Below are 26,865 nucleotides of genomic sequence, written 5' to 3'. Positions count from 1 at the left end.
ATTAAGAGGCTGAAGTTATCCTGGCACAACTTTTAAAAAGTTGCCTTCTTAGTTTGCCGATTTCCCCCCTCCAAAACAAAAATTAATCCCTGTTTTCCCTCAAGCCTTTCCTTTGTGTTAACCTCCTCGTTGTGATCTACATTTTTGTCTTTTAATGGGAGGTTCTCTTTTTAAAAATAAAAGAGTAAGCGACTGGCTAAGGTAGAGATCAAAAGAAGTGTCACAAATCCAAATAGATATTTCAAGAAAAAAAAAAGTACATTAAAAGTTTTAACATTCGAGTAACAAAACATCCCCAGCTTGGTTTTGTGTGGACTGCAAAATTCTATTCTATTCCTTCTCTTTTTACCATAAAATTGTGTGTGTGTGTGTGTGTGTGAGAGAGAGAGAGAGAGAGAGAGAGAGAGAGAGAGAGAGAATAGGATGCTGTCAGAGCCATTATACTGTTTTCAGGGAGCAGAGAAGGAAATTGCTGAAAATCTTTGAAAAATAGATGCGTGAGCATTTTTTAAAAACCTTCCGGCAAAATCCTTGCAGATTTGAATAGAAATAACCTGGAGGAAAAAATGAAGTCCTTGCCCTTCTTTCATTTTCTTAATGCTTTAATTCAGATTCAAGACATGCAGCAAATGAAAGGAGAATGAAAGGAGAATTTTGATTGTGACTGAAAGCTTCTCCCTCTCTCTCCCCCTCTCCACCCCGCTCCCCCCGTCTCCCCTTATCTTTCTGTCTCTTTCGCTTCCTCTCTTTCTTCCTCTCTCTTTCTATCTGCCCCCCTCTCTCTCTCTCTCTGTCTTCCTTCCTTCCTTTTTTCTTTCTTTCTCTGTCCCTCTCTTTCTCTCTCTCTCTCTGTCTTCCTCTCTCCCTTCCTCCCTCACTCTGTCTCTCTCTTTCTCTTTCTCTCTTTCTTCCTCTCTCTTTCTATCTGCCTCTGTCTCTCTGTCTTCCTTCCTTCCTTCCTTCCTTCCTTCCTTCCTTCCTTCCTTTTTTCTTTCTTTCTCTGTCCCTCTGTTTCTCTCTCTCTCTCTGTCTTCCTCTCTCCCTTCCTCCCTCACTCTTTCTCTCTCTCTTTATCTTTCTCTCTTTCTTCCTCTCTCTTTCTATCTGCCTCTCTCTCTCTCTCTGTCTTCCTTCCCTCCTTTTTTCTTTCTTTCTCTGTCCCTCTGTTTCTCTCTCTCTCTCTGTCTTCCTCTCTCCCTTCCTCTCTCACTCTGTCTCTCTCTTTCTCTTTCTCTCTTTCTTCCTCTCTCTTTCTATCTGCCTCTGTCTCTCTGTCTTCCTTCCTTCCTTCCTTCCTTCCTTCCTTCCTTCCTTCCTTCCTTCCTTCCTTCCTTCCTTCCTTCCTTTTTCTTTCTTTCTCTGTCCCTCTGTTTCTCTCTCTCTCTCTGTCTTCCTCTCTCCCTTCCTCCCTCACTCTCTCTCTTTATCTTTCTCTCTTTCTTCCTCTCTCTTTCTATCTGCCTCTCTCTCTCTCTCTCTGTCTTCCTTCCTTCCTTCCTTCCTTCCTTCCTTCCTTCCTTCCTTCCTTCCTTCCTTCCTTCCTTCCTTCCTTTTCTCTCTCTCTCTCTCTCTGTCTTCCTCTCTTTCTGTCTCTTTCTGTTTCTCTCCCTCTGTTTCTCCCTCCCTCCCTTTCCCTCTCTCTCTCCTTTGACAAACGAAATAGCCGTTCTTGGGTGAATTAACAGATCAGCCCTTGTTGGAATATTTTTTCCTTGCCTCTCTTTGCTCTGTTTTACAGAACTCAGAGATACTCCTAGCCTTGGGAATGAGATAACCAAAAGGTCGCGTTTCCATTTTCAGCTTTCTGATCTGAAGCGGATGCTTTCTCGTCAGCTTGAGAGTCAGAAGGCTACCAACCCAAGTGCAAAGATTGTTGTAGCCTCTGAGGAATGGTTTCTCTTTCTGATTAAAACCCTGGGCTGGGCTAGGAGCTAGGATGAAGGCCCCTCCCAATCCTTCCATTTCCCTTCTTGACTTTAACTGGGCTTCTGCACTGCACCCAATTTAATTTTGCTGCAGGCCGCTCTTTCTTTGTTACTAGAAGATTCTTGTGTTATTAATTGAGCAGCCTGGCATTATTTCAGCTCCATCCACAATTCATGATTCCACACCCCCACTCCCCCTTTATTCCTTCTAGTGATGTCGCCTGCCCATCCGGAGGTGGCTCTAAACATTCCTACCACCCACATCCCAAATCAAAATTTATTGGATCACAGTCAAGAAGAGCCAGCAAAGGAAAAAAAACAGGAATAAAAAGCTAAAATCAAACTCTTTGGAAAGAATGGCCAAACACAAGGCCATCCGATCGAGTTGAACTCTGTTATTACGATCGTAGATCAGAAAGCAATACGGCAAGTCAAATCAAATCTCAAAGAATTAAGATTTAAAAACCCAAGAGAGAGAGAATTGCATAAAATAAAGAAACCGTATAAAACACAAGATGACACAGAAACTGAGTATTAAATAAATACAATAAAATAAGCGGGGAGGAGAAATTTTTGTAGCGTCATCGTTTCACGGTTAGGCTATTTTATGCCCTCAGCTAGAAGTTTAATACAGATAGTCCTTGACTTATGGCCACAATTTCCCATTGCTGGTGTTAAGAGGATTTTCTTTCAACCTTTCCTGCCAGAGTTGTTGTGAATCACTGCAGTTGTTAAATTACCAACCCAGTTATGAAGTGCATCTGGTTTCCCCATTGACTTTGCTTGTCAGAAGCTGGCAAAACAGGGTCGCACAACTCCAGGCACATTGCAACCCTCATAAATGCATCTCGGTTGCCAAACATCTAAATTTTGATCCCGTGATCTTGGTGATGCTGGAATGGTCGTAAGTGTGAAAAACAGCCATAAGTCCCTTTTTTCAGTGCCGTGGTAAATTTGAATGGTCTTTACAGAACAGAACAGAACAGAATAGAACAGAACAGAACAGAATAGAATAGAAAAGAATCTATTAAGAATAGAATAGAATATAGAATAGAATATATTGGAATAGAGTAGAGTAGAATAGAATCTATTAAGAATAGAATAGAATATAGAGTAGAATAGATTGGAATAGAGTAGAGTGGAATAGAATCTATTAAGAATAGAATGTAGAGTAGAATAGAATAGAATAGATTGGAATAGAGTAGAGTAGAATAGAATCTGTTAAGAATAGAATATAGAGTAGAATAGAATAGAATAGAATAGAATAGAATAGAATAGAATAGAATAGAATAGAATCAAATATTAGAACACTGCTATCCTGTCCCCCCTACATGATCTGTTGTAAGTTGAGGACTACTTGTAGTATTCCTTTTGCCTGGATTAGGCTGACAGTTATCAGCACTGATGCATTTCATGACTGACTTTATCAGATGCATGCAGGCTGGTGATGGCATGACATCACCAGAAGGGTGGTAAGCCATTCTTGACTCCCCTTTTAAAGAAAGATCGGGTGTATTTCTCCTTCCAAAAATAAATGAAATACATCCAATATCTTGGGAAGGCTGCTGCCCCTTTTGTTACTAACTTGCCCTGCAGGAATTTTGAATGTGCAAAAACGGAGACCCGGAGCGGAATCTGAACAGCAAAATCCCCAAGCGGCAAACACGGGCAGTAAGTGACAAGCTTCATGCAAATTCAATGCAGCTTCTCTGGGAATTTCTCTCCGAACACTGTTTAATGCCAGAGCACTTTTGATTTGAAAGAGGATGATGATTCAGTGATTTCTCGCAGTTTCTGGATGTATTCCATTACGCCGTGTTTTTAACTGATGGGTTATCGTGAGGGATCAAAGCAGAATGCGGCAACCTTCTTCCCTCATAGTCACACACACACACACACACACAAAGAGAGAGAGAGAAATAAAGGAAAGGAAAGAAAAGGAAAAAAAGAATAATGATAGTTCCCTGTTTGGGCAAAAAAGAAAAAAAGCAGCAGTGTTAATTTCAGGAACAGATATTAAGTTATAACTTTTATTATCCTGTTTTAGATTTATACTAGCATAAACCTCCCTCCCACATCTGTAGCAGAATCCTGGCAACATAATTCTCCCTCCACCCCACTCTCTCTCTCACACACACACTGTTTTCCCTGCAGGGTTTTTCCCACAATCCTGTTTTCTTAAGAATTTTTGCTCTCCTGTTTAATAGAGTTGTTTTCTTACTGCCAGAAAGCAGGTTCCTTCCGTTTTAATGATTGATGCATTGGCTGGGTGTACATGATAGCAAAATCTAACCCCATTTTAAAACTTTGCATTCAAGAAAGGTGGTTAAATTATTTCTTCTTCTTCTTCTTCTTCTTCTTCTTCTTCTTCTTCTTCTTCTTCTTCTTCTTCTTCTTCTTCTTCTTCTTCTTCTTCTTCTTCTTCTTCTTCTTCTTCTTCTTCCTCCTCCTCTTCCTCTTCTTCTTCTTTTCTTCTTCTTCTTCTTCTTCCTCCTCCTCCTCCTCCTCCTCCTCCTCCTCCTCCTCCTCCCTTGTTTCCCTTCCTCTTCCTCCTCTAGTATGAGAAAGAAGACTGGCACTTTACTTTATTACTGAAGGGGTTCCTAGGATTTGAAACCTTTGGGATATAAACTTAGGTAAATCACTCGAGCCTAAAGCAAAATAATTCCTATATTTTCATAGCACATAACACAATAATTCTTTCCCTGAACAATAATAACTTTCTCGTTGACTTGCTTTGGCAGTCAAAAATAAGGGCATTTAGCCTAGTGCCGCGGAACGTACTTTCTATGTTTGCAGCCACCTCTAAACATTAACTAATTATTCATGAAGCACTTAATGAATCACATTATTCTCCACTCTTTGACTCGTACTGGCATCTCTCATTACAATAATTAAAACAGCTTTTCTTAGCATGCTCGCGAAAAGCCATCTGGGCTGCAACCAGCTGAAATTGTTTACTTGCGGAACTTGATCTGGAAGTTCACTGCAACACCCTCCCCTGTTTAATGGGATGCACAGAACAAAAATTAACTTACTTCCAAGGAGGATAAAGATTTTTAACAGGGCTCACTGAACTGTTACCAGTCGCTGGATGGGATGTAAATCAATGCCTTCACAACCCCTGACCAAATCAAACTTTAGCAAGAAGCTCTTTCCAGGTTCAGTGGTTTGTTTTGGGGTGCAGTTCCTTAGGGGAGCAGATACAATGCCTTGTCATTAGAAGAAGGGGAGTTTGACCTCGTGCTAAAGCGAGACCAGCAATAGGTATCAATGTGGCTTTGCAAAACAAATCTGCCTATTCGCCCCTCTCTTTAGCATCCTGTTACCCTGTAAGGATTCTGTTCAGCTGACGTTCTCCATCCAGAAGAGAAGCGTTGGGCCCAATTCTCATCAAACATGCCCGAAGGAACCGGAGAACTGAAGCGTAGCATATTGTATAATGTTAATATGACGATGCATATTATTCAGGCTAGAAAGCAGAAGGCTGTGAGTTCTAGTCTCGCCTTGGGTGTGAAAGCCAGCTGGGTGACATTAGGCCAACCACCAGGAGACTGTGAGTTCTAGTCTTGCTTTAAACACAAATGCTGGCCGGGTGAATTTGGACCACTCCTTCTGTCTAAGCCCACCCCACCTCACAGGATTGTTGTTGTGGGGAAAAGAGGAACAAGTATTAGGTATGTTATTGGGTATAGCCCCAGTAAACAAGTATGTTTGTTGTCCTATCCTCATTTCTAACCCAATCTTGTAACTGGGTCAATAGTCGATCTCAATTCACAGCCTCGTCTGGCAATAAACACCCACCACATAGAACATATTTGTAACTCAGATTGAACTCTCGTGTTCTCTGAGCTTGGTGGTTTTCTTGCAGAAGTTTCATGACCAAACTAGGTAACATTATCAGTCCTGCAATGGAATGGCATTTGTGGAGAGAAGGAATAAGGGGTCCTTGGCGCTCTCTAAGTTCCGTGGTTTTCTTGCAGGCCTTTCATGACCAAACTAGGTAATAGAATTCTTTATTGGCCAAATGTGACTGGACACACAAGGAATTTGTCTTTGGTGCAAATGCTCCCAGTGTACATAAAATAAAAGATACATTCATCAAAAGTCGAGAATCATAAGACACAACACTTAATAATAGTCATAGGATACAATAAGCAATCAAATAATACGAGGAAACAAACAGTCAATATAAATCGTAAAGACACAAGCGACAAAGTTACAGTCCTACAGTCCCAAGTAGGAGGGGATGGGCGATAAGGAGCGATGAGAAGATTAATAGTAATAGTAGTGCAGACTTTGTAAATAGTTGGACAGCGTTGAGGGAATTATTTGTTCAGCAGAGTGATGGCATTCGGCGAAAAACTGTCCTTGTGCCTAGTTGTTCTGGTGTGCAGGACTCTATAGTGTCATTTTGAGGGAAGGAGTTGAAACAGTTTATGTCCAGGATGTGAGGGGTCTGTAGGTATTTTCACAGCCCTCTTTTTGACTCGTGCAGTCTACAGGTCCTCCATGGAAGGCAGGTTGGTAGTAATTGTTTTTTCTGCAGGCCTAATTATCCTCTGGAGCCCGTGTCTGCCCTGTTGGGTTGCAGAACCAAACCAGACAGTTACAGAGGTGCAGATGACAGACCCAATGATTCCTCTGTAGAACCGGATCAGCAGCTCCTCCTTGGGTTATATCATCCGTAACATCAACACCCATCCCAGATGCCACCGACTTACATCAACAGAAGAAATGGGGGCCACTTCACTGCTGGCTTTCTCTGCCCCGTTGTTTGGGGTTCCCCTGCCTTCCTCCTCCCCATCTGAATAACAACATCACACCTTTCCCCAGCAAGACACATCCCTTCGGTTCCGTCACCTCCCATCATCCAAGGTCACAGGAGACGATCCGTGCTTTTCAAAGTTCTCGCCCAGAAACTTTCCTCAGCCCCCCCAAAAGGAATTTAATGCTTGTTTTTAATCTCATTTGCATTTCGGTATTTTACCGCTGGTTGGGAAAGCACATCCCTGCAGCTTCGCTGAGTTACAGTCAAGGGAACGGAATTCATATAATTTACCGGCCTTTTACAAAAACCACCTTAATGAGGGCAGTTTCTCTTGCCATGCCATCATGGAGGCGAGCTTTGCTCTTACTCGAAGGATTTGCTCCACAGATAGCTCAAACCCTGGAAAACAGATAAGGCCCTGCCAATTTCCCCATTCATCCGTCTTCCAGAAGGACAACCTTGATTTGTGAATGAAAAGCGCTGGACTCATTGCTAATTTTCCCTGCTTGCTACAGAAACCTTTCCAGCTGTTTGGCCATGAGTCAGCCTTTTGTCCGCCGAAGGCTCCGCTGTCACAACGCCTGCCAAAATCCACAATGGGTGAAGACATTCGTCACTGCAGTTTTGAATAAACGGCGGACCAAATCCATCTAGAAGTCTTCCAATTTTTTTTAAAAAAAATGCAGCCGGTGAAGTCTGTATCTGGCAGAATTGTTATCTACGTAATGTCTCTGCTGGCCTGTGTCCAAGATAAAATTAATTAACAGAATGACACAGTTGGAAGGGACCTTGGAGGTCTTCTAGTCCAACCCACTGCTCAGGCAGGAAACTCTGTACTGTTCCAGAGAAATGGTTGTCCAGTCTCTTAAAAACCTCCAGTGATGGAGCACCCACAAATTCTGAAGGAAAGTCGATCCGCTGATTAATTATTCTAATTTTCAGGAAATGTATAATCTCAGGGGCATCCATAAGAGCACCAGCATTACTGTCCCCATTTATTTGTATTTACTTCCTTTGTCCATGCTTATGTTCATGCTTATACTTGTTATCTTGTACATGTTTGACAAACAAATAAAATAAAAATAAAACAAAATACATCATCATCTGGCTGGGCTGAAATACTTTCCACCTCAGTGTGTATTCCAGCAACATCAGAAGGAGCTTATTGATGGATTTGAGAGCCCATCAACTCGCAAACTGGGTCAAAAAAAAATTGCAAACCACCATGCTCAAGGTTGCAAAAGGATTCAGAGAACGTTGTCTCCGGAGTCCAAAGTTGGCCGCTTCCAGGGCTAAATCCGAACATGGTTACTCGGTTGGTTTGCTTTAGCGTGACGTGGGAATCCACTTCACCCTGGTGTCTTCCTGTTGTGTGGGGAAGCAAACTGCTGTGGCTTGATCTGTCTTGACAGGGTCACGAGGACGAAAGACAACAGTTTTTCCTCCGTCCTACCTCTCGGTCCATGTTTAAATTCCTCCTGGTTAGCTGGAGGAGAAGTACAGATCCTATTTTAGGAGTTGTGCATTACACAACTCGGGAAAGAGTTATAAAACGAGAGAGAGAGAGAGACAGAGGAGTGGAGGAAAAGAAGGACTAGGGGAGACATGATAGCAGGGTTCCAATATATTCGAGGGGCTGCCCCAAAGAAGAGGGAGTCAAGCTATTCTCCAAAGCACCCGAGGGCAGGACAAGAAGCAACGGGTGGAAACTAATCAAAGAGAGAAACAATCTAGAACTAAGGAGAAATTTCCTGACAGTTAGAACAATTAATTGTCCATCACTTAGAAGTTGTAGATGCTCCATTACTGGAAGTGATGGACAGATTGGATAACCATTTGTCTGAAACGGTGTAGGGTTTCCTGCCTAGGCAGGGGGTTGGACTAGAAGACCTCCAAGGGCCCTTCCAACACTGTATTCTATTCTATTCTATTCTATTCTATTCTATTCTATTCTATTCTATTCTATTCTATTCTATTCTATTCTGCTCTTATTCTGCTCTTATTCTGCTCTTACTCTGTTCTGTTCACCTAACCACGGGGGTGCTGCATCGGTTGCGAGTGTGAAAAAAGGGGTCATAAGTCACTTTATTCAGTTCTCTTGTAACTTTGAATGGTCACTAAACAAATTGTTGTAAACCAAGGACTATCTGTTGTGGTCTGTTGGCAGCCTGTAGAGACGGCAGCAGAGTCAGACAGTGGGCAGGAATAGGGACCAGTCTGGGAGTCTGGGAGGGCTCGGACAAGGGTCCTGCATCCGATACAGAGTTAGGGCCAGGACCATCTGGGAGTTATGTGCTGACTCCGGAGCCTCCAGAGTCTGGCAGCAGCGAGGCAGAGGAACAAGGGGAGCCTGTTCCCAGTGCGCCTGTGCATAGAGCTGCCAGAAGGCAAGAACAGTTGAGATAAAAGGGGCAATTCGGGAGTAAGGCTTTATACCTCCCATAAGGTATAAAGGAAGTGCAAAGGGACAGGAACCTTTGCAGGAAGCAACTTTGTTCATTCTGGTTGGTTTGAAACCTGAAGCTCAGTGTTGAATTTGTGTTTCATTTTGGCCTCATATAACTAATGGGACATTTAGTCATTGGCAGCATTTCAAGGAAGCTAAAGGTGCGTGCTTATTAGACTTATCCTGAAGGACTTTGGCAGACTTCCATGGGACTATTGACAACCTGTTTCAGAGTCATTATTCACTCACTGCACCCATCATTCCATCACATCCCCCAGTCACCAACTTGAGATGTCTCCTCAACCAGGTGCACAAATAACATGACCTTGACTTAGAAGAAGAATGCTATTATGTCAAACCACATAGGCTCCAAGAAAGTCCCCCCTCCCATTTTCCCAGGCTCAGGAATATGGCAGTGTGGAAGTGTCTGGTGCTAATATGGTTTCCCAAGCTGACAGCTGTTGAGTTTTGACCAAACTAGTCCCTTCGATTTTGAAGCCAAGGATGCTCTTCTTCTGCCTGGACCTCATTTGCCTTCGATCTTTCCTTGGAGGATGAAGTGAAGGATGCTGTATTTTTCCGGGTGTCACATCGCAGATCTGAAATATTCTAGCTTTTGCTTTTTTGTGGTTTTGACCATCTAAGGTGAGACTAGAACTCCCCATTTCCTGATATCTAGACCAGCGTTTTAACCACCACACCAAACTGGACCTCACAAACTTCTAACTGAGAATTGTTTTTTTCTCCTCCGGCCCATCATATTTTTCACTGGGAAAGGGAGAAGTTCAAAAGTTTGGTGGGCGTGGCTTGGTGGGCGTGGCAGGGGAAGGATACTGCAAAATCTCCGTTCCCTCCCCACCCCACTAACCTACTTTCCAGCTCCATTCTCCTGTGCAGGGCAACCAAAGAAGACCCAGCCGATCCGCTGGGACTCAATGGGCGGCGGAGAAGAGATGGGATTGGTGGGGCCAGTCAGAGACAATATTTGCTGGTTCTCCAAATGACTCAAAGTTTCTGCTACTGGTTCTCCAGAACTGGTCAGAACTGGCTGAATACCATCTCTGTTCTGGAGCCAAAACTTTCCGCTGGTTCATTGTTCCCACTGGTCAGGAATACCGTAATCGTTTCTTTTATAAACATGGTCCAACTCAAGTGCATATCTAAATAGACCTACTTTTCATGAAGGGATTTCAACCTGTACTCAGACCACGTTCGCAAAACAGCAAACCCCAAATCTCATCTTCAGAACTGCGAAATGCACCAGAGGCAGATAAGTTTGAACGCTTCTTCTTTAAGAAAACGTCCTTTCAGCCAGAAAATTACCTTCATTCATACAATTCGCTCAGGGAAATATTAACCCTGGTCTGAAAGGCAGAGTTGCAGATTGGAGGCTTATTTGAGAGTGTGACTTGGCACCACAGTACCGTGATAGACGTGAATTACTTTGCCTTGATGAAATAATAATCAGTTTATGAACTGCTCAGATCGATTATCTGCCAGGAATCTGTCTAGACTGCAGACATTTTACAGCACGGTGTGTTTTGCCAGTCCCTCCAGGATCAAATACACTTTGCAATCTCGTTCAACAAGTCAGATTTGCAGGTATTTGTCCCGGACACCAAGGGTGATGCCTGGCCGACGACACCTCACTAACAGATTGCACGGTGCAAAAACAGATTCTCGGGGGTGGGATTTTACCGGTTCGGACCGGTTCAGGTGAACTGGATGTTAAAGTTACATCTGGTTCACTGAACCGGTCTTTCAACTGACCGGCTGGCCCCGCTCACCCTGCCCCTCCGCTCCCAGGGGTCTCCACGTGGCCCGTTTTCGATGGAGATGTGCAGGGTCCACGCGGAGGCTCTGGGAGGCGGAACATGGGCCTCCCAGAAGTACTGGAAGTCCGAAAGTCTGGGCCCGTTTCCAGCTTCCGGAGGGCCTTCAAAGCCCCGGGGGAGGCTGTTTTCACCCTCTGAGGGGCCCGGACCCTTGGGGAAGTGAAAACGGCCTCCCCCGTGCTCTGGAGGCCTACCGGAAGCTGGAAACAGGAAGTTCTGGTAAGCCACGCCCACCATGGCCACGCCCACCCAGCAACTGGGCAGCTGGCTTTCATGGCTAAGGCAGGTCTAGAACTAACCGTCTCCCACTTTCTAGTCTGGTGCCTAGATAAGCACGTCACTCTTATCAATATTCCCTGGTGTCACCGATGAATTCACGACTAGAACCTGAGCGATACCAGATGTGACTGTCATGTACCCGCGAGTCTCTTCCGCGATAACACACATTGTGGCAATCCAACAATTGTTTTCACCGTGCCACAAACGTATTAGTTTCGGTGCCATTTCAGCAGGTGTGTCCTTTCCTGACCACACAGTCTTGAAATGAGAGTGGGGAGGATTTCATTCGTCTTGAAAAGCTCTTGTCTCTCGGCTCAGAGAAACAAGGCTGGGTCACCGCATCTGCAGTGTGAAAGGAAACAGCCAGGCAACCTGGACTGCAGAGTGACCCTTGGCGGAAGGCTGTTGTTGTTACGTTGTTATTTCAGGGAAAGGCGACATCAAGCATTATGCAACCGCCATTTTTCTCCCCTTCCCTTCAATTCTCCCTGCTTGAACAACCAGGATGATTAGGGGACTGGAGACTAAAACCGTATGAAGAATGGCTGCAGAAACTGGGCCTGGCTAGTCTAGTGAAGAGAAGGACAAGGGGAGACAGGATGGCATCTCCCAATATTTGAGGGGCTGCCACAGAGAGGAGGAAGGGGTCAAGCTATTCTCCAAGCCACCCGAAGGCCAGACAAGGAATAATGGATGGAAACTGAACAAGGAGAGATTCAACCTGGAAATAAGGAGAAACTTTCTGACAGTGAGAGCAATCAACTGATGGAACAGAAGTTGCCTTTGAAAGTTGTGGGAGCTTCATCCCTGGAAGCTTTCAAGAAGAAACTGGACTGCCATCTGTCAGAAATGGTTGTAGGGTCTCCTGCTTGGGCAGGGGGTTGGACTAAATGACCTACAAGGTCTCTTCCAACTCTATTCTGTTGGTCTTCCAAGCCACAAAGGAAGGGTTTAATGTAACTTAGCTCAGGGTGGTAAGGATTGCGTTGAATTGTTGGGCTCCGTTGGCAAGGGATGGGACAGGTAGTCCTTGACTTAAAAACAGTTTGTTTAGTGACCATTTGAAATTACAGTGGCACACAAAAAAATGATATGATCATTTTTCACAAAGAATTCTGGGAATTGAAGTCCACAAGTCTTAAAGTTGCTGAAGTTGGACTTCCCTGATCTAGAGAAAAATGACTGTTTTGGGGGCCAGTTGCGTTTGACCATTTAAAAGCATTTTTTAAAAGAATATTCCAACTGCAACATTGGCGTTTGATCATGATGAAATCATTTTTGGGGTGGGGGGATTTTGGTTTTTAAAGTCCAGATCTTAGATATAAGAAACTGAGCCCACATTTTCTTCTTGAGGGACATTTTTTCCTCTCTTTTTTTCTGTTTTTCTTACAAAATGCACACTTAACATATGAAGTAGTGATTTCTCTGGATTTAATGGATTTCTGGACCCATCAAGTATCCTTGGAGATCTATTAAGGTTTGTTTTCTCTGCCGTGTTACTCAGAGCTCGAGAGGAAATTGAATATCCTGATCAGGCTCCTTAATGGTTTGGCCTTCTGATCCATCACATGCGTGAAGTTATAATACGCTCTTCAATTACCCATCCCTGAGATGGAATGGGAGAAGAACAGCTGAAGGCAGGGTTCAAGGTGATGGAAACGCCCCTCAGAAAGCAACAAACGTGTACAAAAATATCGATTAGCTGCAACATTATGCGTCATTAGAAGAACTCAAAGCTTTTCCATTATCCTGGCAAGCTTGGTGTTTTGCAGCAAATCACATTTCCAAAGCAGGACACGAGACCATGAGAGGTGGAAGAATACAGGTTTATTTGCGCAAAGCGTTCAGAGCATTAGCATGTCAAATTCTGAACCCCCTTGTATCCTTGGGGTTGGTTCTTTTATACCTATGATGACTTCAGCCCAAGCCTGGGCGTTCATCTTTGACATATTTACCAAATATGGACTTGGTGCTTACTAGATAATACAGGAAACTTACAAAACATCTTTTTCTGAGAAGTGGATATAAACAGAATTTGAGAAAAGAGGATATGAACGAAAAAAGAGGATATGAACAAGCATATTTTTGCCTTATACTGTTATCTTACACCTCCAGATATTTTCCGTACCCACCCTTGTTTACAGCAACAATTACATTGTTACTTCCTTAAAAATAGGTTTCCTAAGACTTGAGTTAGTACAAGCAGAAGTCCTTTCTGTGTTTTAGATAACTATAATATAGCAAGATTATATTTTGTATGTCTTTTTTTCGGTCCTGCTTCAGCGACATCATTATAATAACACATTATTTGGAATGTACTCATCATAGAAGTACTGAACACTGATTTATATACTGTATATATTTATCAACAAGAATAAAATGCAAAAAGGGAAAGAGGAAAACATATATCCAACAGTAACAGAAACCAAAAATATGTGTTCAAAAAGAAATAACCCAAACATCACAAGCAAGCCACTTCCATATGTTCCCAAGAAAATGTCATGGATGATAATGGGTTATTTGGATTGTACTCATCATGGAATACTGAACACTGACTTTATATATAAGTATAAATCTAAATCTAAATAATTTTTTATCAACAAGGATAAAATGCAAAACAGAAGAAACTGGAAAACACATATCCAACTGTAACAGAAACCTCCCCCCAAAAATCGTATCCAAAAAGAAATAACCCAAACACCAAACAAATCTAACATTGAACTTTCCAAAAATCCACCTCAGTTGGATGTTGGAAAGAATCTGGACTGCACACATCATGGACATACCAAACACCGACTTTTAGAAGATCTGTTCTGGAAGTTGACGAAAAACCAAGCACCACTTCTATATTCGTTCCCCGCAAAATGTCATGGATATATTTATGATGTTACTAGAAATGAAACTTTGGAGGCATTACAGGAAATCCTTGAAATACGACCCCAGCTGGAACAAGAATTTATGTTGCTAAGCAAGGGGGTTGTTAAGTCATGCCAGATTTTAGTTGTTAGGGAATCACTGTGTTGTTAAGCGAATCATCATCAGGACCACGGACAGCTCTGACAGGGAGTTAGTCACTTTGAAATCAATGTTTCTCAACCTTAATCCTCTCCTTCTCCTTCTTCTCCCTCTTCCCTCTCTTCTTCTCCTCCTTCTCTCTCCTTCTCCTTCTCCCTCTCCTTCTTTTCCCTCTCCTCTCTCTCCGTCTCCTTCACTTGTTCCCTCTCGTTCTCCCCCTCTCCTTTTCCCTCTTGTTCTCTGTCTCCCTCTCCCCCCCTCTATATGTATGTATGTATGTATGTATATGTATGTGTTTATGTATATGTACATGTATATTGACAAAGGAAATACATCACCAACTTGCACAAATCAATTACAAGGAACTATCTTCTTCTTTCTCTATTGAAGCAGCTGCTTGACTAATTAGTGACGGGGCCGATTAGTGATTTCTATTTGTTTTTAGGATCCCCTACCCTCCCACATCAATCAATAGCTGTTATATTAAGCTGTAAATCTGCTCTTAAAGACTATTGTAGCTCAATAGTCATGGTATTTAATAGCAATCTTGAGCTAAAGATGGTCAACCATTAAATCTTTTTCTCTTTTGAGTGGTGTCAGATTGAAACATGCATCATACAGAAGGAAGGGGGATAGCAGACCGCCAACTCAATTGGTCTTGTGCTTGGTGTCTCAAAATGAGTGTGGCATTACGTAACATTGCCTACATTAGAAGCCTCTGCAATTGTATTGACTTTACTGTGTCAAGGCAAAAGACACACTGTTTTAATACTTAACAACTCTTTGTTCTCATAATCCTCTTCCGCACGTACTGTACCCGAGTATTCAATAGCCGGTGAAACTGAATTTGATCTGCGGTGTGGTGTTTAGTTCTCTCCATTCCTCGTAACACGTCTGATATTCCCACCTGACTTTAATGTAAATCATAATTCTGCAGAGATCAACAGGGAAGTTTCGGTGGAAAATGGGAATATTATATATTGTAATTTCTATTGAATAGGTCACTGCTGCAGGCATCAATACAGACTGGCACAAAATAAGGATAATTCGAATTATTGGCCTTAGGAGCACGTGCATTTTTTAATGAGCCCTTGGAAAGAGACACACCCACCCACCCGAAAAGAATATGTTGAATGGATGGAGAAAAAGTGAGAAAAGAAAGAAAGAAAGAAAAAGGGAGAGAGGGGAATAAATGAAGGAAGGAAGTGAGGGAGGAAGAAAGGAAAAAGAGGGAACTTTCCCTTTCTCTTAACCACGAATGTAACACGGGAAAGGAGTGCGAATCTGTCTTTTTAGCCACCAGAGGGCAGGGTGGGTTAATCAAAGCCAAATATCAGTCCCATGATTGCAGCATCTCCCTCCCTCCCTCCCTCCCTCCCTCCCTCTCCCTCTCTCTCTCCCTCCCCCCATCTCTCCCTCCGCTCTCTGTTTCTATCTCTCTCCATCTCTCTCCCCGCCCCTCTCACACACCCCTTAGATAGAGTTGTGCAAGTTAGAATATACCTGTGGTTGGATGCAGGTGTGGAGTGAGGTCAGGCAGGTGATTAGGGTGGAACTATAAGTTAATTCGATCAGAACTGCAAAGGGAATGGCACATTTAGAGAGAATGAAAAGGCAGCATTTCATTTTCAACCCTGGCTTCTTTCTAAGGAGTTCCTTTGATGGGCTTTTTTTAGATTGGCGTGTCTTTTCAAAGAGGGTGTGCATCCCCTTGGCTTTCTTCCAGCTTTAGCAATGTTCTACAATGACTTCTAAGCAGTTTATGATTGGACAGGGATGGACTATTGTTCCCGTAATAGTTCCCTGAGAAAGAGGATGGTTTTTAAATTTATTTTACTTATCGTTACTAGCATCAAATTATCTATCTATCTATCTATCTATCTATCTATCTATCTATCTATCTATCTATCTATCTTCTATCAGTCATCTAACAATCAATCATCTCTATCCTTCCTGCCTTCCTGCCTTCCTGCCTTCCTGCCTGCCTGCCTTCCTGCCTTCCTGTCTGTCTGTCTGTCTGTCTATCTATCTATCTATCTATCTATCTATCTATCTATCTATCTATCTATCTATCTATCTATCTATCTATCTATCTATCTATCTATCTCTATCCTTCCTTCCTTCCTTCCTTCCTTCCTTCCTTCCTTCCTTCCTTCCTTCCTTCCTTCCTTCCTGCCTTTGGGCTTCCTGCCTGCCTATCATCTCTCTATCTATCTCTCCATCTCTCTATCTCTCTATCTATCTATCTATCTATCTATCTAACAATCAATCATCTCTATCCTTCCTTCCTTCCTTCCTTCCTTCCTTCCTTCCTTCCTTCCCTCCTATCTATCTATCTATCTATCTATCTATCTATCTATCTATCTATCTATCTATCTTCTATCAGTCATCTAACACTCAATCATCTCTATCCTTCCTTCCTTCCTTCCTTCCTTCCTTCCTTCCTTCCTATCTATCTATCTATCTATCTATCTATCTATCTATCTATCTATCTATCTATCTATCTTCTATCAGTCATCTAACAATCAATCATCTCTATTCTTCCTTCCTTCCTTCCTTCCTTCCTTCCTTCCTTCCTTCCTTCCTTCCTTCCTTCCTTCCTTCCTTCCTATCTATCTATCTATCTATCTATCTATCTATCTATCTATCTATCTATCTATCGGTATCTATCTATCTTTCATGTCTATCCTGTCTGTCTGTCTGTCTGCCTGCCTGCCTGCCTGCCTCCCTGCCTGTCTCTATCTACCTACCTACCTATCATTTATCCTCCTCAATTTACAACCTGTCACTTAATTCTTCAGAGTTACCATGGAACCCGCTCCCAAGAGCTACTTACAATCTGTTATCAAAGTTACAACATCTTCTCCTCCACTCCGTGGTTACATGATAGCATTTTGGGCATTTGTTAACTGGCTGATTTTATGGCTATTTTGTGACCCTTTTAGCTGGTTTCCAGTGCTTACTTCTGGATGGCTTAGGATTTAGGTTTTGTTTACAACCATCCTACATACTTTCTTTGGGTGGATTTGCTGTCAAGTCCAAAATAGAAGGCATTATTGTTAAGCAACGGCGTCATTATCATTACACAAAGAGGGCGGAGGAAGGCTGGTTGATTTGTGACACGGTGTTGGAATAATAAGTGTTTACTTTTATGTACACTAAACATTTGAGGTGTAGGAAGTGTTGACACAATTCAATCATTTGGTTTAAAGCCCCGTTCACTATTGAATTATTAGGATTGTTGTGCTAAGCTGTGATACGTGTTCTTTATGCTTTTAACGCAATTTGCAGTTATTTCCCCACCACAAAATGTCATTTTTTTTAGCCATTATTCTGGTTTTGGAAAATGGAAAAAAAGAAGAAGAGATTCCCGAGGATGAAAGCTCTTGTCTCGTTTAGAGCCGAATCTGGTTTATTTGCATTTTATTTGCCATGTTGGGGAAGCCCAACCCGTGCTATTTATTTCATGCATCTTGGTTAAATAATGGCTTGTGGTGTGTGTGAATCCAGCTTTACAGGACATCTCATTAGCCACGTAACTGTCTGGAACTTGACAAGCCAGAGAGCATGCGATGGAATAAATTTCAGAGCAGACAGCTGGGCATCTTTGATCAAAAACCTCAGAAACATTTGAAGTTAGAAAATATGTGCACGAAATATTTGTGGGAATATTTTTTTTTCCCTGGAAACACCTGGAAGGGCTTTCCACTTAAACTGGGACCATAATTCCCAGCATCCTGACTGATTCATGAGTACTAGAGTCCTAGTAGACCGCAGAACACCAGGCCAATCTGGAGTCTTTTGATATCCCCCCTAAATATTGAAAGACTAGCTCAATATCCATATTTCACTATGAAACCATGTGATTAAGGCTTAGTTTTTGGGGAGGAAAATAAGGGGACAAAAATTCTGCCTCTGCCTACCAGCATCCATCGGTATTCATCTGACTAGCGTCCTGTCAGTGTGTGAGAGAGTTGAGGGCTGTTTGGAAACTGAAATGGTATTTGCTGTGTGAGCAAGGAGACAGCAAGGAGCCTGGGTGTGGCTTAGCTCAACTGTGCTGTACTAAAGCTGGTTGCTGCTCTGAAACTGAAACTCCTCTCCTCTGCGTGTGTTTTTCATTGGAAAGAGATTTCTTTTCAGGTGGGGAGGGAGAGTAGAACTCCTTAGCATCAGAGCGTGTTAATAATAATAATAATAATAATAATAATAATAATAATAATAATAATAATAATAATATAGGAAATATTAAGGCTCTGATGGTCATTTCACAAAATCTTTTCTTAGTGAGCACCGAGAAGCCAAGAGGAACATAGGTGCCAAATTTCAAGTTTGTGGGCTTTACAGTTCTGGAGATTTTGTGATGATGTATGAGTAGCCTGTCACTTTTATATATAGATAGATAGAAGATTTGAGACTCATTCATTTTGTAGTCTCGGATAATTTGGGAAGAAGCAAAACCGTACCGAAGCCAATGGATATTCTTTGTATCCTTCTTCAAGGCGATATTCCCTTTTTCCTATCCTGGCACAAACAACTTATCAGATAGGAAAGAGAGGAAGATTGGGGAGAGACCAACTTCTCCACAACCTGGAGCACTTAACTGGGAGGAAAAGCTGTCAGAATCTCCCTACAGCTCACTCTTCGCATTCACACAACCTCTGTCACTGGGCTACAACATAACGCCACCTCTGGGCTCACCCAATTCATCCCACCCTAACCTAACCAAAGGGGTTGGCTTTGGCCATGGTTCCAACACGCCCCCCGCAAACCAAGAAATCAGGTTAAAACTATATGAGCCAGCCGTGTGCAGCAGCAGCCAGAAAAGCTAATGCAACCCCAAATTGCATTAACAGAGGGATACAATCAAGATCAAGTGAACACTATAAAAAGGATGGTGAGACTCTTGAAAGAGTGCAGAGAAGAGCAATCAGGACGCTGAGGGGACTGGAGGCTAAAACATACGATGAACGGTTGCAGGAACTTGGCTTGGCTAGTCTAGTGAAGAGAAGGACCAGGGGAGACAGGAGAGCAGCCTTCCAATATTTGAGGGGCTGCCACAGAGAGGAGATGGGGGTCAAGCTATTTTTCAAAGCGCCTGAAGGCCAGACAAGGAAGAATGGATGGAAACTGAACAAGGAGAGGTTCAACTTGGAAATAAGGAGAAACTTTCTGACAGGGAGAACCATCAACCCATGGAACAGAAGTTGCCTTCGGAAGTTGTGGGAGTTTCATCCCTGGAGGCTTCCCATAAGACTGTCAGAAATGGTGTAGGGTCTCCTGCTTGGGCAGGGGGTTGGACTAGATGACCTACAAGGTACCTTCTAACTCTGATTATCTGTTATTTGTTATTTCTCTAGTCTGCAACGCCCGAGAGGATTAAATGCAGGGCTAGATTCAATCTACGCTGCAAAAACAACAACAACTCGGACGACCAACAGATGGCAGGCTAAAGACCCCCCCAAAGTATCCCGCCCCTGCCCCTTAGCGGCCATCCGGATCTTTGCACCGACCTACCAATAAATGAATGAATGAATCAATGCGAACTCCTCCCCCACGCCTCGGAGCCGCGCCTCCCTCCGGGTTCCAGCCAATCAGAAGCCTTCCCGCCGTCACCGCCTCTCACGCTTTCCTAGTCCCGGGCCGGGGGTAGGGGGGGGCGGTGGGCGTGGCTTGCGTCGGGCGCTCAGCCAACCAGCTGCCTCACCTTCTTCCCTCGCGCCCCCGCCCCGCCCGAGGCGGCTGGGCATTTTTAAGGGTGCGCGGAGCGCGGAGTTGGCTCGGATGCTTTCCGCGCGGAGGGCGGGTCGGTCCCGTAGCTGTTGCGCCTCGGGGCCAACTCCGGACTCCTCCTCGGGCTTTCTCGGCGGAAGAAGCGAGCCGAAAACGGGACTCTCCTCTGGTTGGAGCCCGTTCCCACGTTCCCATGCAAGAATAGGTCGGTGCCAGCGTCTCCGGCCGCTATGCTGCTTCCCGTCCTGGCCGGCTTCTTCTTCTTCTTCTTCTTCTCGGCTTGCGGGGCGCCGGCGGGCGTGCAGGACACCCCGGCGGGCAGTCGCTTCGTCTGCACCTCGCTGCCGCTGGACGCCGCCAACTCGGGTTGCCCGCCGCCCTCTGCGCCCGTGGCCGGGGGAGGGCTGCTGCCCCCCGAGGAAGAGCTGAAGGCCACCCTCCTGCAGCTGCGGGAAACCATCCTGCAGCAGAAAGAGACCATCGGGAACCAGCGGGAGGCCATCCGGGAGCTGAGCGGCAAGCTGGGCCGGTGCGAGAGTTCCGACGGCAGAGGCGGCCCGTGGAGGAAAGAGTTGGCCAAGGGCAAGGACACCATGGGGGATCTGCCCCGGGACCCGGCCAAGATCGTCGACCAGCTCACCCGCACCATGCAAGCCCTCAAGGATCGACTGGAGAACTTGGAGGTGAGAGAGAGAGAGAGAGAGAGAGAGATACTTTAGATAGATAGATAGATAGATAGATAGATAGATAGATAGATAGATAGATAGATAGATAGATGGATGAGATAGAGAGATAGAGAGATACTGTAGATAGATAGATAGATAGAGAGATACTGTAGATAGATAGAGAGAGAGAGAGATACTGTAGATAGAGAGATACTGTAGATAGAAAGATAGAAAGAGAGAGAGAGACTGTAGATAGATAGAAAGATAGAAAGAGAGAGAGAGAGACTGGAGAGAGAGAGAGAGACTGTAGATAGATAGATAGATAGATAGATAGATAGATAGATAGATAGATAGATAGACTGTAGAGAGAGAGAGATACTGTAGATAGATAGAGAGAGAGACTGTAGATGGAGAGAGACTGTAGATAGATAGATAGATAGAGAGATACTGTAGAGAGAGAGAGAGAGATACTGTAGATAGAGAGATACTGTAGATAGAAAGATAGAAAGAGAGAGAGAGACTGTAGATAGATAGAAAGATAGAAAGAGAGAGAGAGAGACTGGAGAGAGAGAGAGAGACTGTAGATAGATAGATAGATAGATAGATAGAGAGATACTGTAGATAGAAAGAGAGAGAGAGACTGTAGATAGATAGAAAGAGAGAGAGAGAGACTGAGAGAGAGAGAGAGAGAGACTGTAGATAGATAGATAGATAGATAGATAGATAGATAGAGAGAGAGATACTGTAGATAGAAAGAGAGAGAGAGAGACTGTAGATAGAAAGAGAGAGAGAGAGAGACTGGAGAGAGAGAGAGAAAGACTGTAGATGGATGGATGGATGGATGGATAGATAGATAGATAGATAGATAGATAGAGATACTGTAGATAGATAGATACTGTAGATGGACAGACAAACAGAATTCTTTATTGGCCAATTGTGATTGGACACACAAGGAATTCGTGAGGACAAGAAGAATTCTTGTGATGAAGAAGGTTGGGGAGAGAGAGAGATCCGTTGGACAGGGAGGGGGAGAAAGAACCACGGGGAAGAGAGCCCAAAGCGAGTCGGGGGCAGGTTGGGGGTTGTTGGGAATCTCTTTCCAAACTCGGGTCTGAAGTTGGCGACGAGCCCCTCGGATGCGGTGGAGGCGGCGGTGGAGGCGGAGAAGAAGGCGCGGGAGGAGAGGGGCGCCGTGGCTGTCCGTGGTGCTGAAAGGCGGCTCGGTAGAATGGGAGGGGGAGCGGAGAGCTTTGGGGAATGGACCTGGGGGCGAGCGGGGGTGGGTGGGGGGGCAGGCGGGTCGGGGAAGGTCTTGAAAACAAGGGCTCCGATCTCTGCCCTGGCAACTTTGCCCTTAAGGGCGACTTCAGGGGGGAGGGGGGCGACTGGGGAGAGGGGCTTGTTGAACTCCAGGACTGCAGAAAACAAATTGCGGGAGAAGTCAGAAGATGCCAGAAGGACAGGAAAGACCTTCCAGAGATTGTGCGATGGGGAGGTGGGGAGATGCACGCCGAGCTGGACTTTTTCTCCGTTTGAGTAAAGTTGCACCGTTCAGGTTTCCTTCCCATCTCCTTTTCCTTCCTCTGGTATCTTCTGTTCGAGGTTCTCGCAGCCGCCCTGCCTGCAGACCTGGGGACTTGATCTCAAGCCCCCTGGAAATCAGGAGTGGGGCTGAAATCTGACCCCTTAAGCTTCCTTGATCTAAATCTGGTATCCTGACTCATAACTCCCAGCGAGCAAGGTGGCCGGATCCAGCTTCCCACCCCCCACCCCACCTGCTGCCCTCTCCCCGCCTTTCTTGAGAGCAGTAGCCGTATAAATCTGATGAATAAACAGAATAAAGAAACTAACTACATGCAGGGTTCTCAGGGAGAGGTCAGCTTCAGGAGACCTTGGTGTTTGTTTATGAATGGTATTCTCTGGGTAGGGTGATGAGAGAGAGAGAGAAAGACAGAGACAGACAGAGAGAGAGAGACAGAGGAGAGAGAGAGACAGAGAGAAAGAGAGAGAGACAGAGACAGACACACACACACAGAGAGGAGAGAGAGAAAGACACAGAGAGAGACAGAGAGAGAGACAGGAGAGAGAGACAGAGAGAGAGAGAGAGAAGAGAGACAGAGAGAGAGAGAGAAGAGAGACAGAGAGAAAGAGACAGACAGACAGAGAGAAGAGAGACAGAGACAGAGAGAAAGAGAGTGAGAAAGAGAGAGACAGACAGACACACAGAGAGAGAGAGAGAGAAAGAGAGAGACAGACAGAGAGAAAGAGAGAGAGACAGAGAGAAGAGAGAGAGAGAGAAAGAGAGAGACAGACAGACAGAGAGAAGAGAGAGAGAGACAGAGAGAAAGAGAGAGAAAGAGAGAGACTGACAGAGAGAAGAGAGAGAGAGACAGAGAGAGACAGAGACAGACACAGAGAGAGAGAGAGAAGAGAGAGAAAGACAGACAGAGAGAGAGACAGAGAGAGAGAGAGACAGAGAACTGAAGTTTATGTAAGATTTTGCTCATTGGATACTCTTTCTGTAGGGTGATGACTGATTGTTTCTTGTTGCCAGTCCCTCTGATTTATTTAATGCAATCACTTTGCAGTGATGTGTAGTCACAGAGACTTGCCTGTCTTTCCCTTCCTGCAGTTCAATGCGTATTGTTTACTTCTCTCCTCACCCGGTTGTATCTGCATACTAATCTTGTGAACAGGGACATTAAATTAAGAGGTAGTGATGGATAGTGGAACCCCCTTTTTTTTCATGGTCAAAAGGAGAAGGGAACCTCAACATCCTAGTCTGACCTCTAAATATTATAAATCTGCTCCATATCAGAGATAGCTCTCTATATTACAGTTATATACTGTGTTATGGTGTATAATATGTGCACATACTGTTTATTAGTTTAATAAACAATTCACAACGGTGAACAGATCTACTACTGCTTCTTGCTCCTGTTTTCCCCACAACAGCAACCCTGTGAGGTGGGCTGGGCTGAGAGAGAGTTATCTACAGCTACCTATAAGGAAATGGGATTAATGAACTGTTTGATTTTAGGATTGTTTAGAAGCAGGATTAATTGATTGATTGATTGCTATTAAGCTACTGAAAAGGGCTTGAAAATTCTCTTTGTATGAAGCTCCCAACCTACTTGTTGCAACAAAGCTAAAGCATGTTTTTAAATTTCTACTCCATATTTCTGGATTAACTTGTGAATTCATTCAACTGTCACTTGTTTTTGGAGACCTTTTCCCACATACTTCCATCTCTTTGCACAGTCATTCATCATTTCAAACTTGTGGGCTGGAATTTCTGTTGTCATCTAAGAGGAGATGCACACTGGAATATTGTCATGAGCTAAATATACACGTAGGTTATTATCAGGAGGGTAATTAGTGAATGTCCAGTGGGATATTTCCACAAACAAGCTTCATTTCTCAGAAACTCTTATTGTCAGGGTTGCATTATTTACTAAGAAAGCAAAGGCTTTAAATAAGCCATGGTCTTGAAATTCTCTGCAATGAAGCATTTTTTAACAATTACACCAGGGAGAGAAACCAGATAAAACAGTGGATTGGAGAAAGTGAGGATTGATCATCCACAAAGCAAAGAAATAAACTGATTGTACACCTGATTAAATGGGTAGTTTGTGAAAATAGATTGTAATGAATGCAATCTATAATATTTGATGTCTATCTCATTAATGAAGGCATTTTTTAAAATAAAAATTAGGAGGAATTATGTTTTCATTTCAATGGATTGAGATTTATTCATCTTCCTGTCCATTGCCTGCCTGCCTGCCTGCCTTCCTTCCTTCCTTCCTTTTTCCTTTCCTTTCTTTCCCCTTCCCCTCTCCCTCCCTCCCTCCCTCTCTCCTTCCTTCCTTCCTTCCTTCCTTCCTTCCTTCCTTCCTTCCTTCCTTCCTTCCTTTCTTCCTTCCCTCCCTCCCTCCTTCCTTCCTTCCTTCCTTCCTTCCTTCCTTCCTTTTCATTTAAATTTAATAGACTGCATTTTCGTTCTCTTTTTTCATTTACGTGCAAACAGCATTTCTAATTTATTTTACTAAAAGCTCAGCTTAGCTTAACTATCAAAAATATGATGGACAAATTAACCCCGGGGTAGGGCAGAACGTTTATTAGCCCCCCCTTCTCCTTTCACCTCTCCCCCCGCCCAATTGCTTTTTGTCAATTAAAGTCAGTGGTCTAATAATTAGCCATCTTTGGAGAACCTCAAGCATTAGAAGAACTTCTGGAATTATTTCTCGGACAGTTTAGTTTTACTGTCTCAGGCAGAAAATTATTTAGTTCTTGGATCATTTCAAATATTGAACCATACTTTAGAATTCAACCTCCTCCCTTACTTTCCTCTTAAACTCTGAGTAAATGTAGCTACCTACATTGGAAATTCCAACACCCATTAATGGATAGGTTAAGGTTGCTTTCCTAGCCAGTGTTTCTGAGGAAGAGTCGGAAGCTCTTTGCAATCAATGGGACATTCAGTCAATTAAGTTGGCTCTTACACGTCTTTGAAGCACCATCTTTATGGCGTGGGGAAATCCCATTGTGATAAAACACCCAAAGCACTAACTGTTAATGGACAGGTCTATAAAAATTGCAATTTTGTCTCCTCAAAGCTAATATCTTGGTCCTGTGCACCGTGGCTTGGAAATTGTCTTGCCTTACCGATTTTTTTTTGAGGTATCTTAATCTCTCGGACAGCTAGATAAAGAATGGGATGTTTGACAGATAAATGAGTGGTCAACATTGCAGGAGAAGAAAATGGGTTTATTTATTAATATTTCAGATCATTCAATTTAAGAGGACTGAAGCTGGAGAAATAATATGAGAATTTATAAAACGCTATGGGAATGTAAAGCTGTACTGACTCTAACAAATATTTGCTGAAGCTCTGCTTGGGTTTATTGGGATTAAGACCATTGCAGTCCAATGTCTGGCTGAGGAATTCTGGGAGTTGAAGTCCATACATCTTCAAGCTGCCATTGTTGAGAGAAAACATTGCTTTTAGAGCAACTCTGGTCCCTTTACGAGCTGTGGACTTCAACTCCCAGAATGCCTGAGCCAGCATAGGTTAGGGTTAGAGCTAGGGCTGGCTCAGGCATTCTGGGAGTTGAAGTCCACAGGTCTTGGAGGGCCCACAGTATAGGTTAGGGTTAGAGCTAGGGCTGGCTCAGGCATTCTGGGAGTTGAAGTCCACAGGTCTTGGAGGGCCCACAGTTGCCCACCCTTACTTTAGAGGATTTCCTACTTATTGATTTTTTTTTTTTAAAAAAAGCTTTGGCTATTCCATCCCAATTTTGCAACTACTTGAAATCCAAGACTAGAGAGTCCTTAAGACCAGGCTGATTTAGAAACTATTATGTCTGGATTATTTTAAATCTAGTCATTTATTGTGGTTGCATGATCTACGTCCATTCATCTAAGTGTCAATATATCCTGTATTTAGATGGGGTTAGTGGGGACATTTGCCCTCCCACAAAAATATATTCATTAATGAAATGTATACACTGCCTATCTCACCCAAGTGACTCCGAGCAGTTTACAAACAAGAACCCCAAAATCCAGAGAAAAATAGACAAAGCTGTTTCAAAGATAGAGGGAATATCTAAATAACTGATGTACTAGTCTTCTGAAGACTAATAGTAGAGTAGAGCAGGAGTAGAAGAGATTGGACAGCCATTTGTCTGAAATGGCATAGGGTCTCCTTCTTGAGCAGGGGCTGGACTAGAAGACCTCCAAGGTCCCTCTCAACTCTGTTATTCTGGGTTCAGCTACTGTTCTTCGATTCAGCGTCCACTTAATCCATAATACCAATTAAAATCAAGTTAAGTTCCTTGGCCTTCATTCAAGCAATCGGATATTATTTGAATCCCCCCTCACAGAAATCTACCAAGCTTTTCCACACTCTTTTCTAGATCGCTCTTGGCTTCTTCAGTCAAATCTTTTTTTTTTTTTACTGGCCTTGTTTAGAGATGATCTGATTTGATTTTGAAAGAATGGTAGGGCGCGCATTCTCCTTATAAATAAGTAACAGCGGACGGATGCTTGGCTTCATGAATACGTTGGACGATGCGGCTACCGCTAGCATCTGCGGATGGCTTTCCCTGTTGATTCTCTTCTTCCTGTCTGTGTCCTTGCAGTCGCTTAGGCTTCGATCCAACACAAGAGAGAGAGACACACACACAGAGAGGCTGTG

At 43.6% G+C, this 26,865-nt stretch overlaps 1 protein-coding gene across 1 annotated transcript in view; it reads left to right on the top strand.

The window, feature by feature from the left end:
- Nucleotides 1–20,037: 20,037 nt before the first annotated feature.
- NPTX2 (neuronal pentraxin 2) overlaps nt 20,038–26,865 on the top strand; it is a 19,210-nt gene continuing 12,382 nt past the window's right edge. Inside the window, exon 1 of the mRNA XM_087942048.1 lies at nt 20,038–20,687. Coding sequence (XP_087798174.1) covers nt 20,235–20,687 — 453 coding nt within the window. The 5' untranslated portion in view covers nt 20,038–20,234. The remainder of the gene's footprint in view (nt 20,688–26,865) is intronic.

The sequence above is a fragment of the Pseudonaja textilis genome, chromosome 14 (genome assembly GCF_049901715.1).
Source record: "Pseudonaja textilis isolate UNSWEBS1 chromosome 14, rPseTex1.2, whole genome shotgun sequence".
NCBI classification, from domain to species: domain Eukaryota; kingdom Metazoa; phylum Chordata; class Lepidosauria; order Squamata; family Elapidae; genus Pseudonaja; species Pseudonaja textilis.
This window is presented reverse-complemented; position numbering and strand designations above follow the sequence as displayed.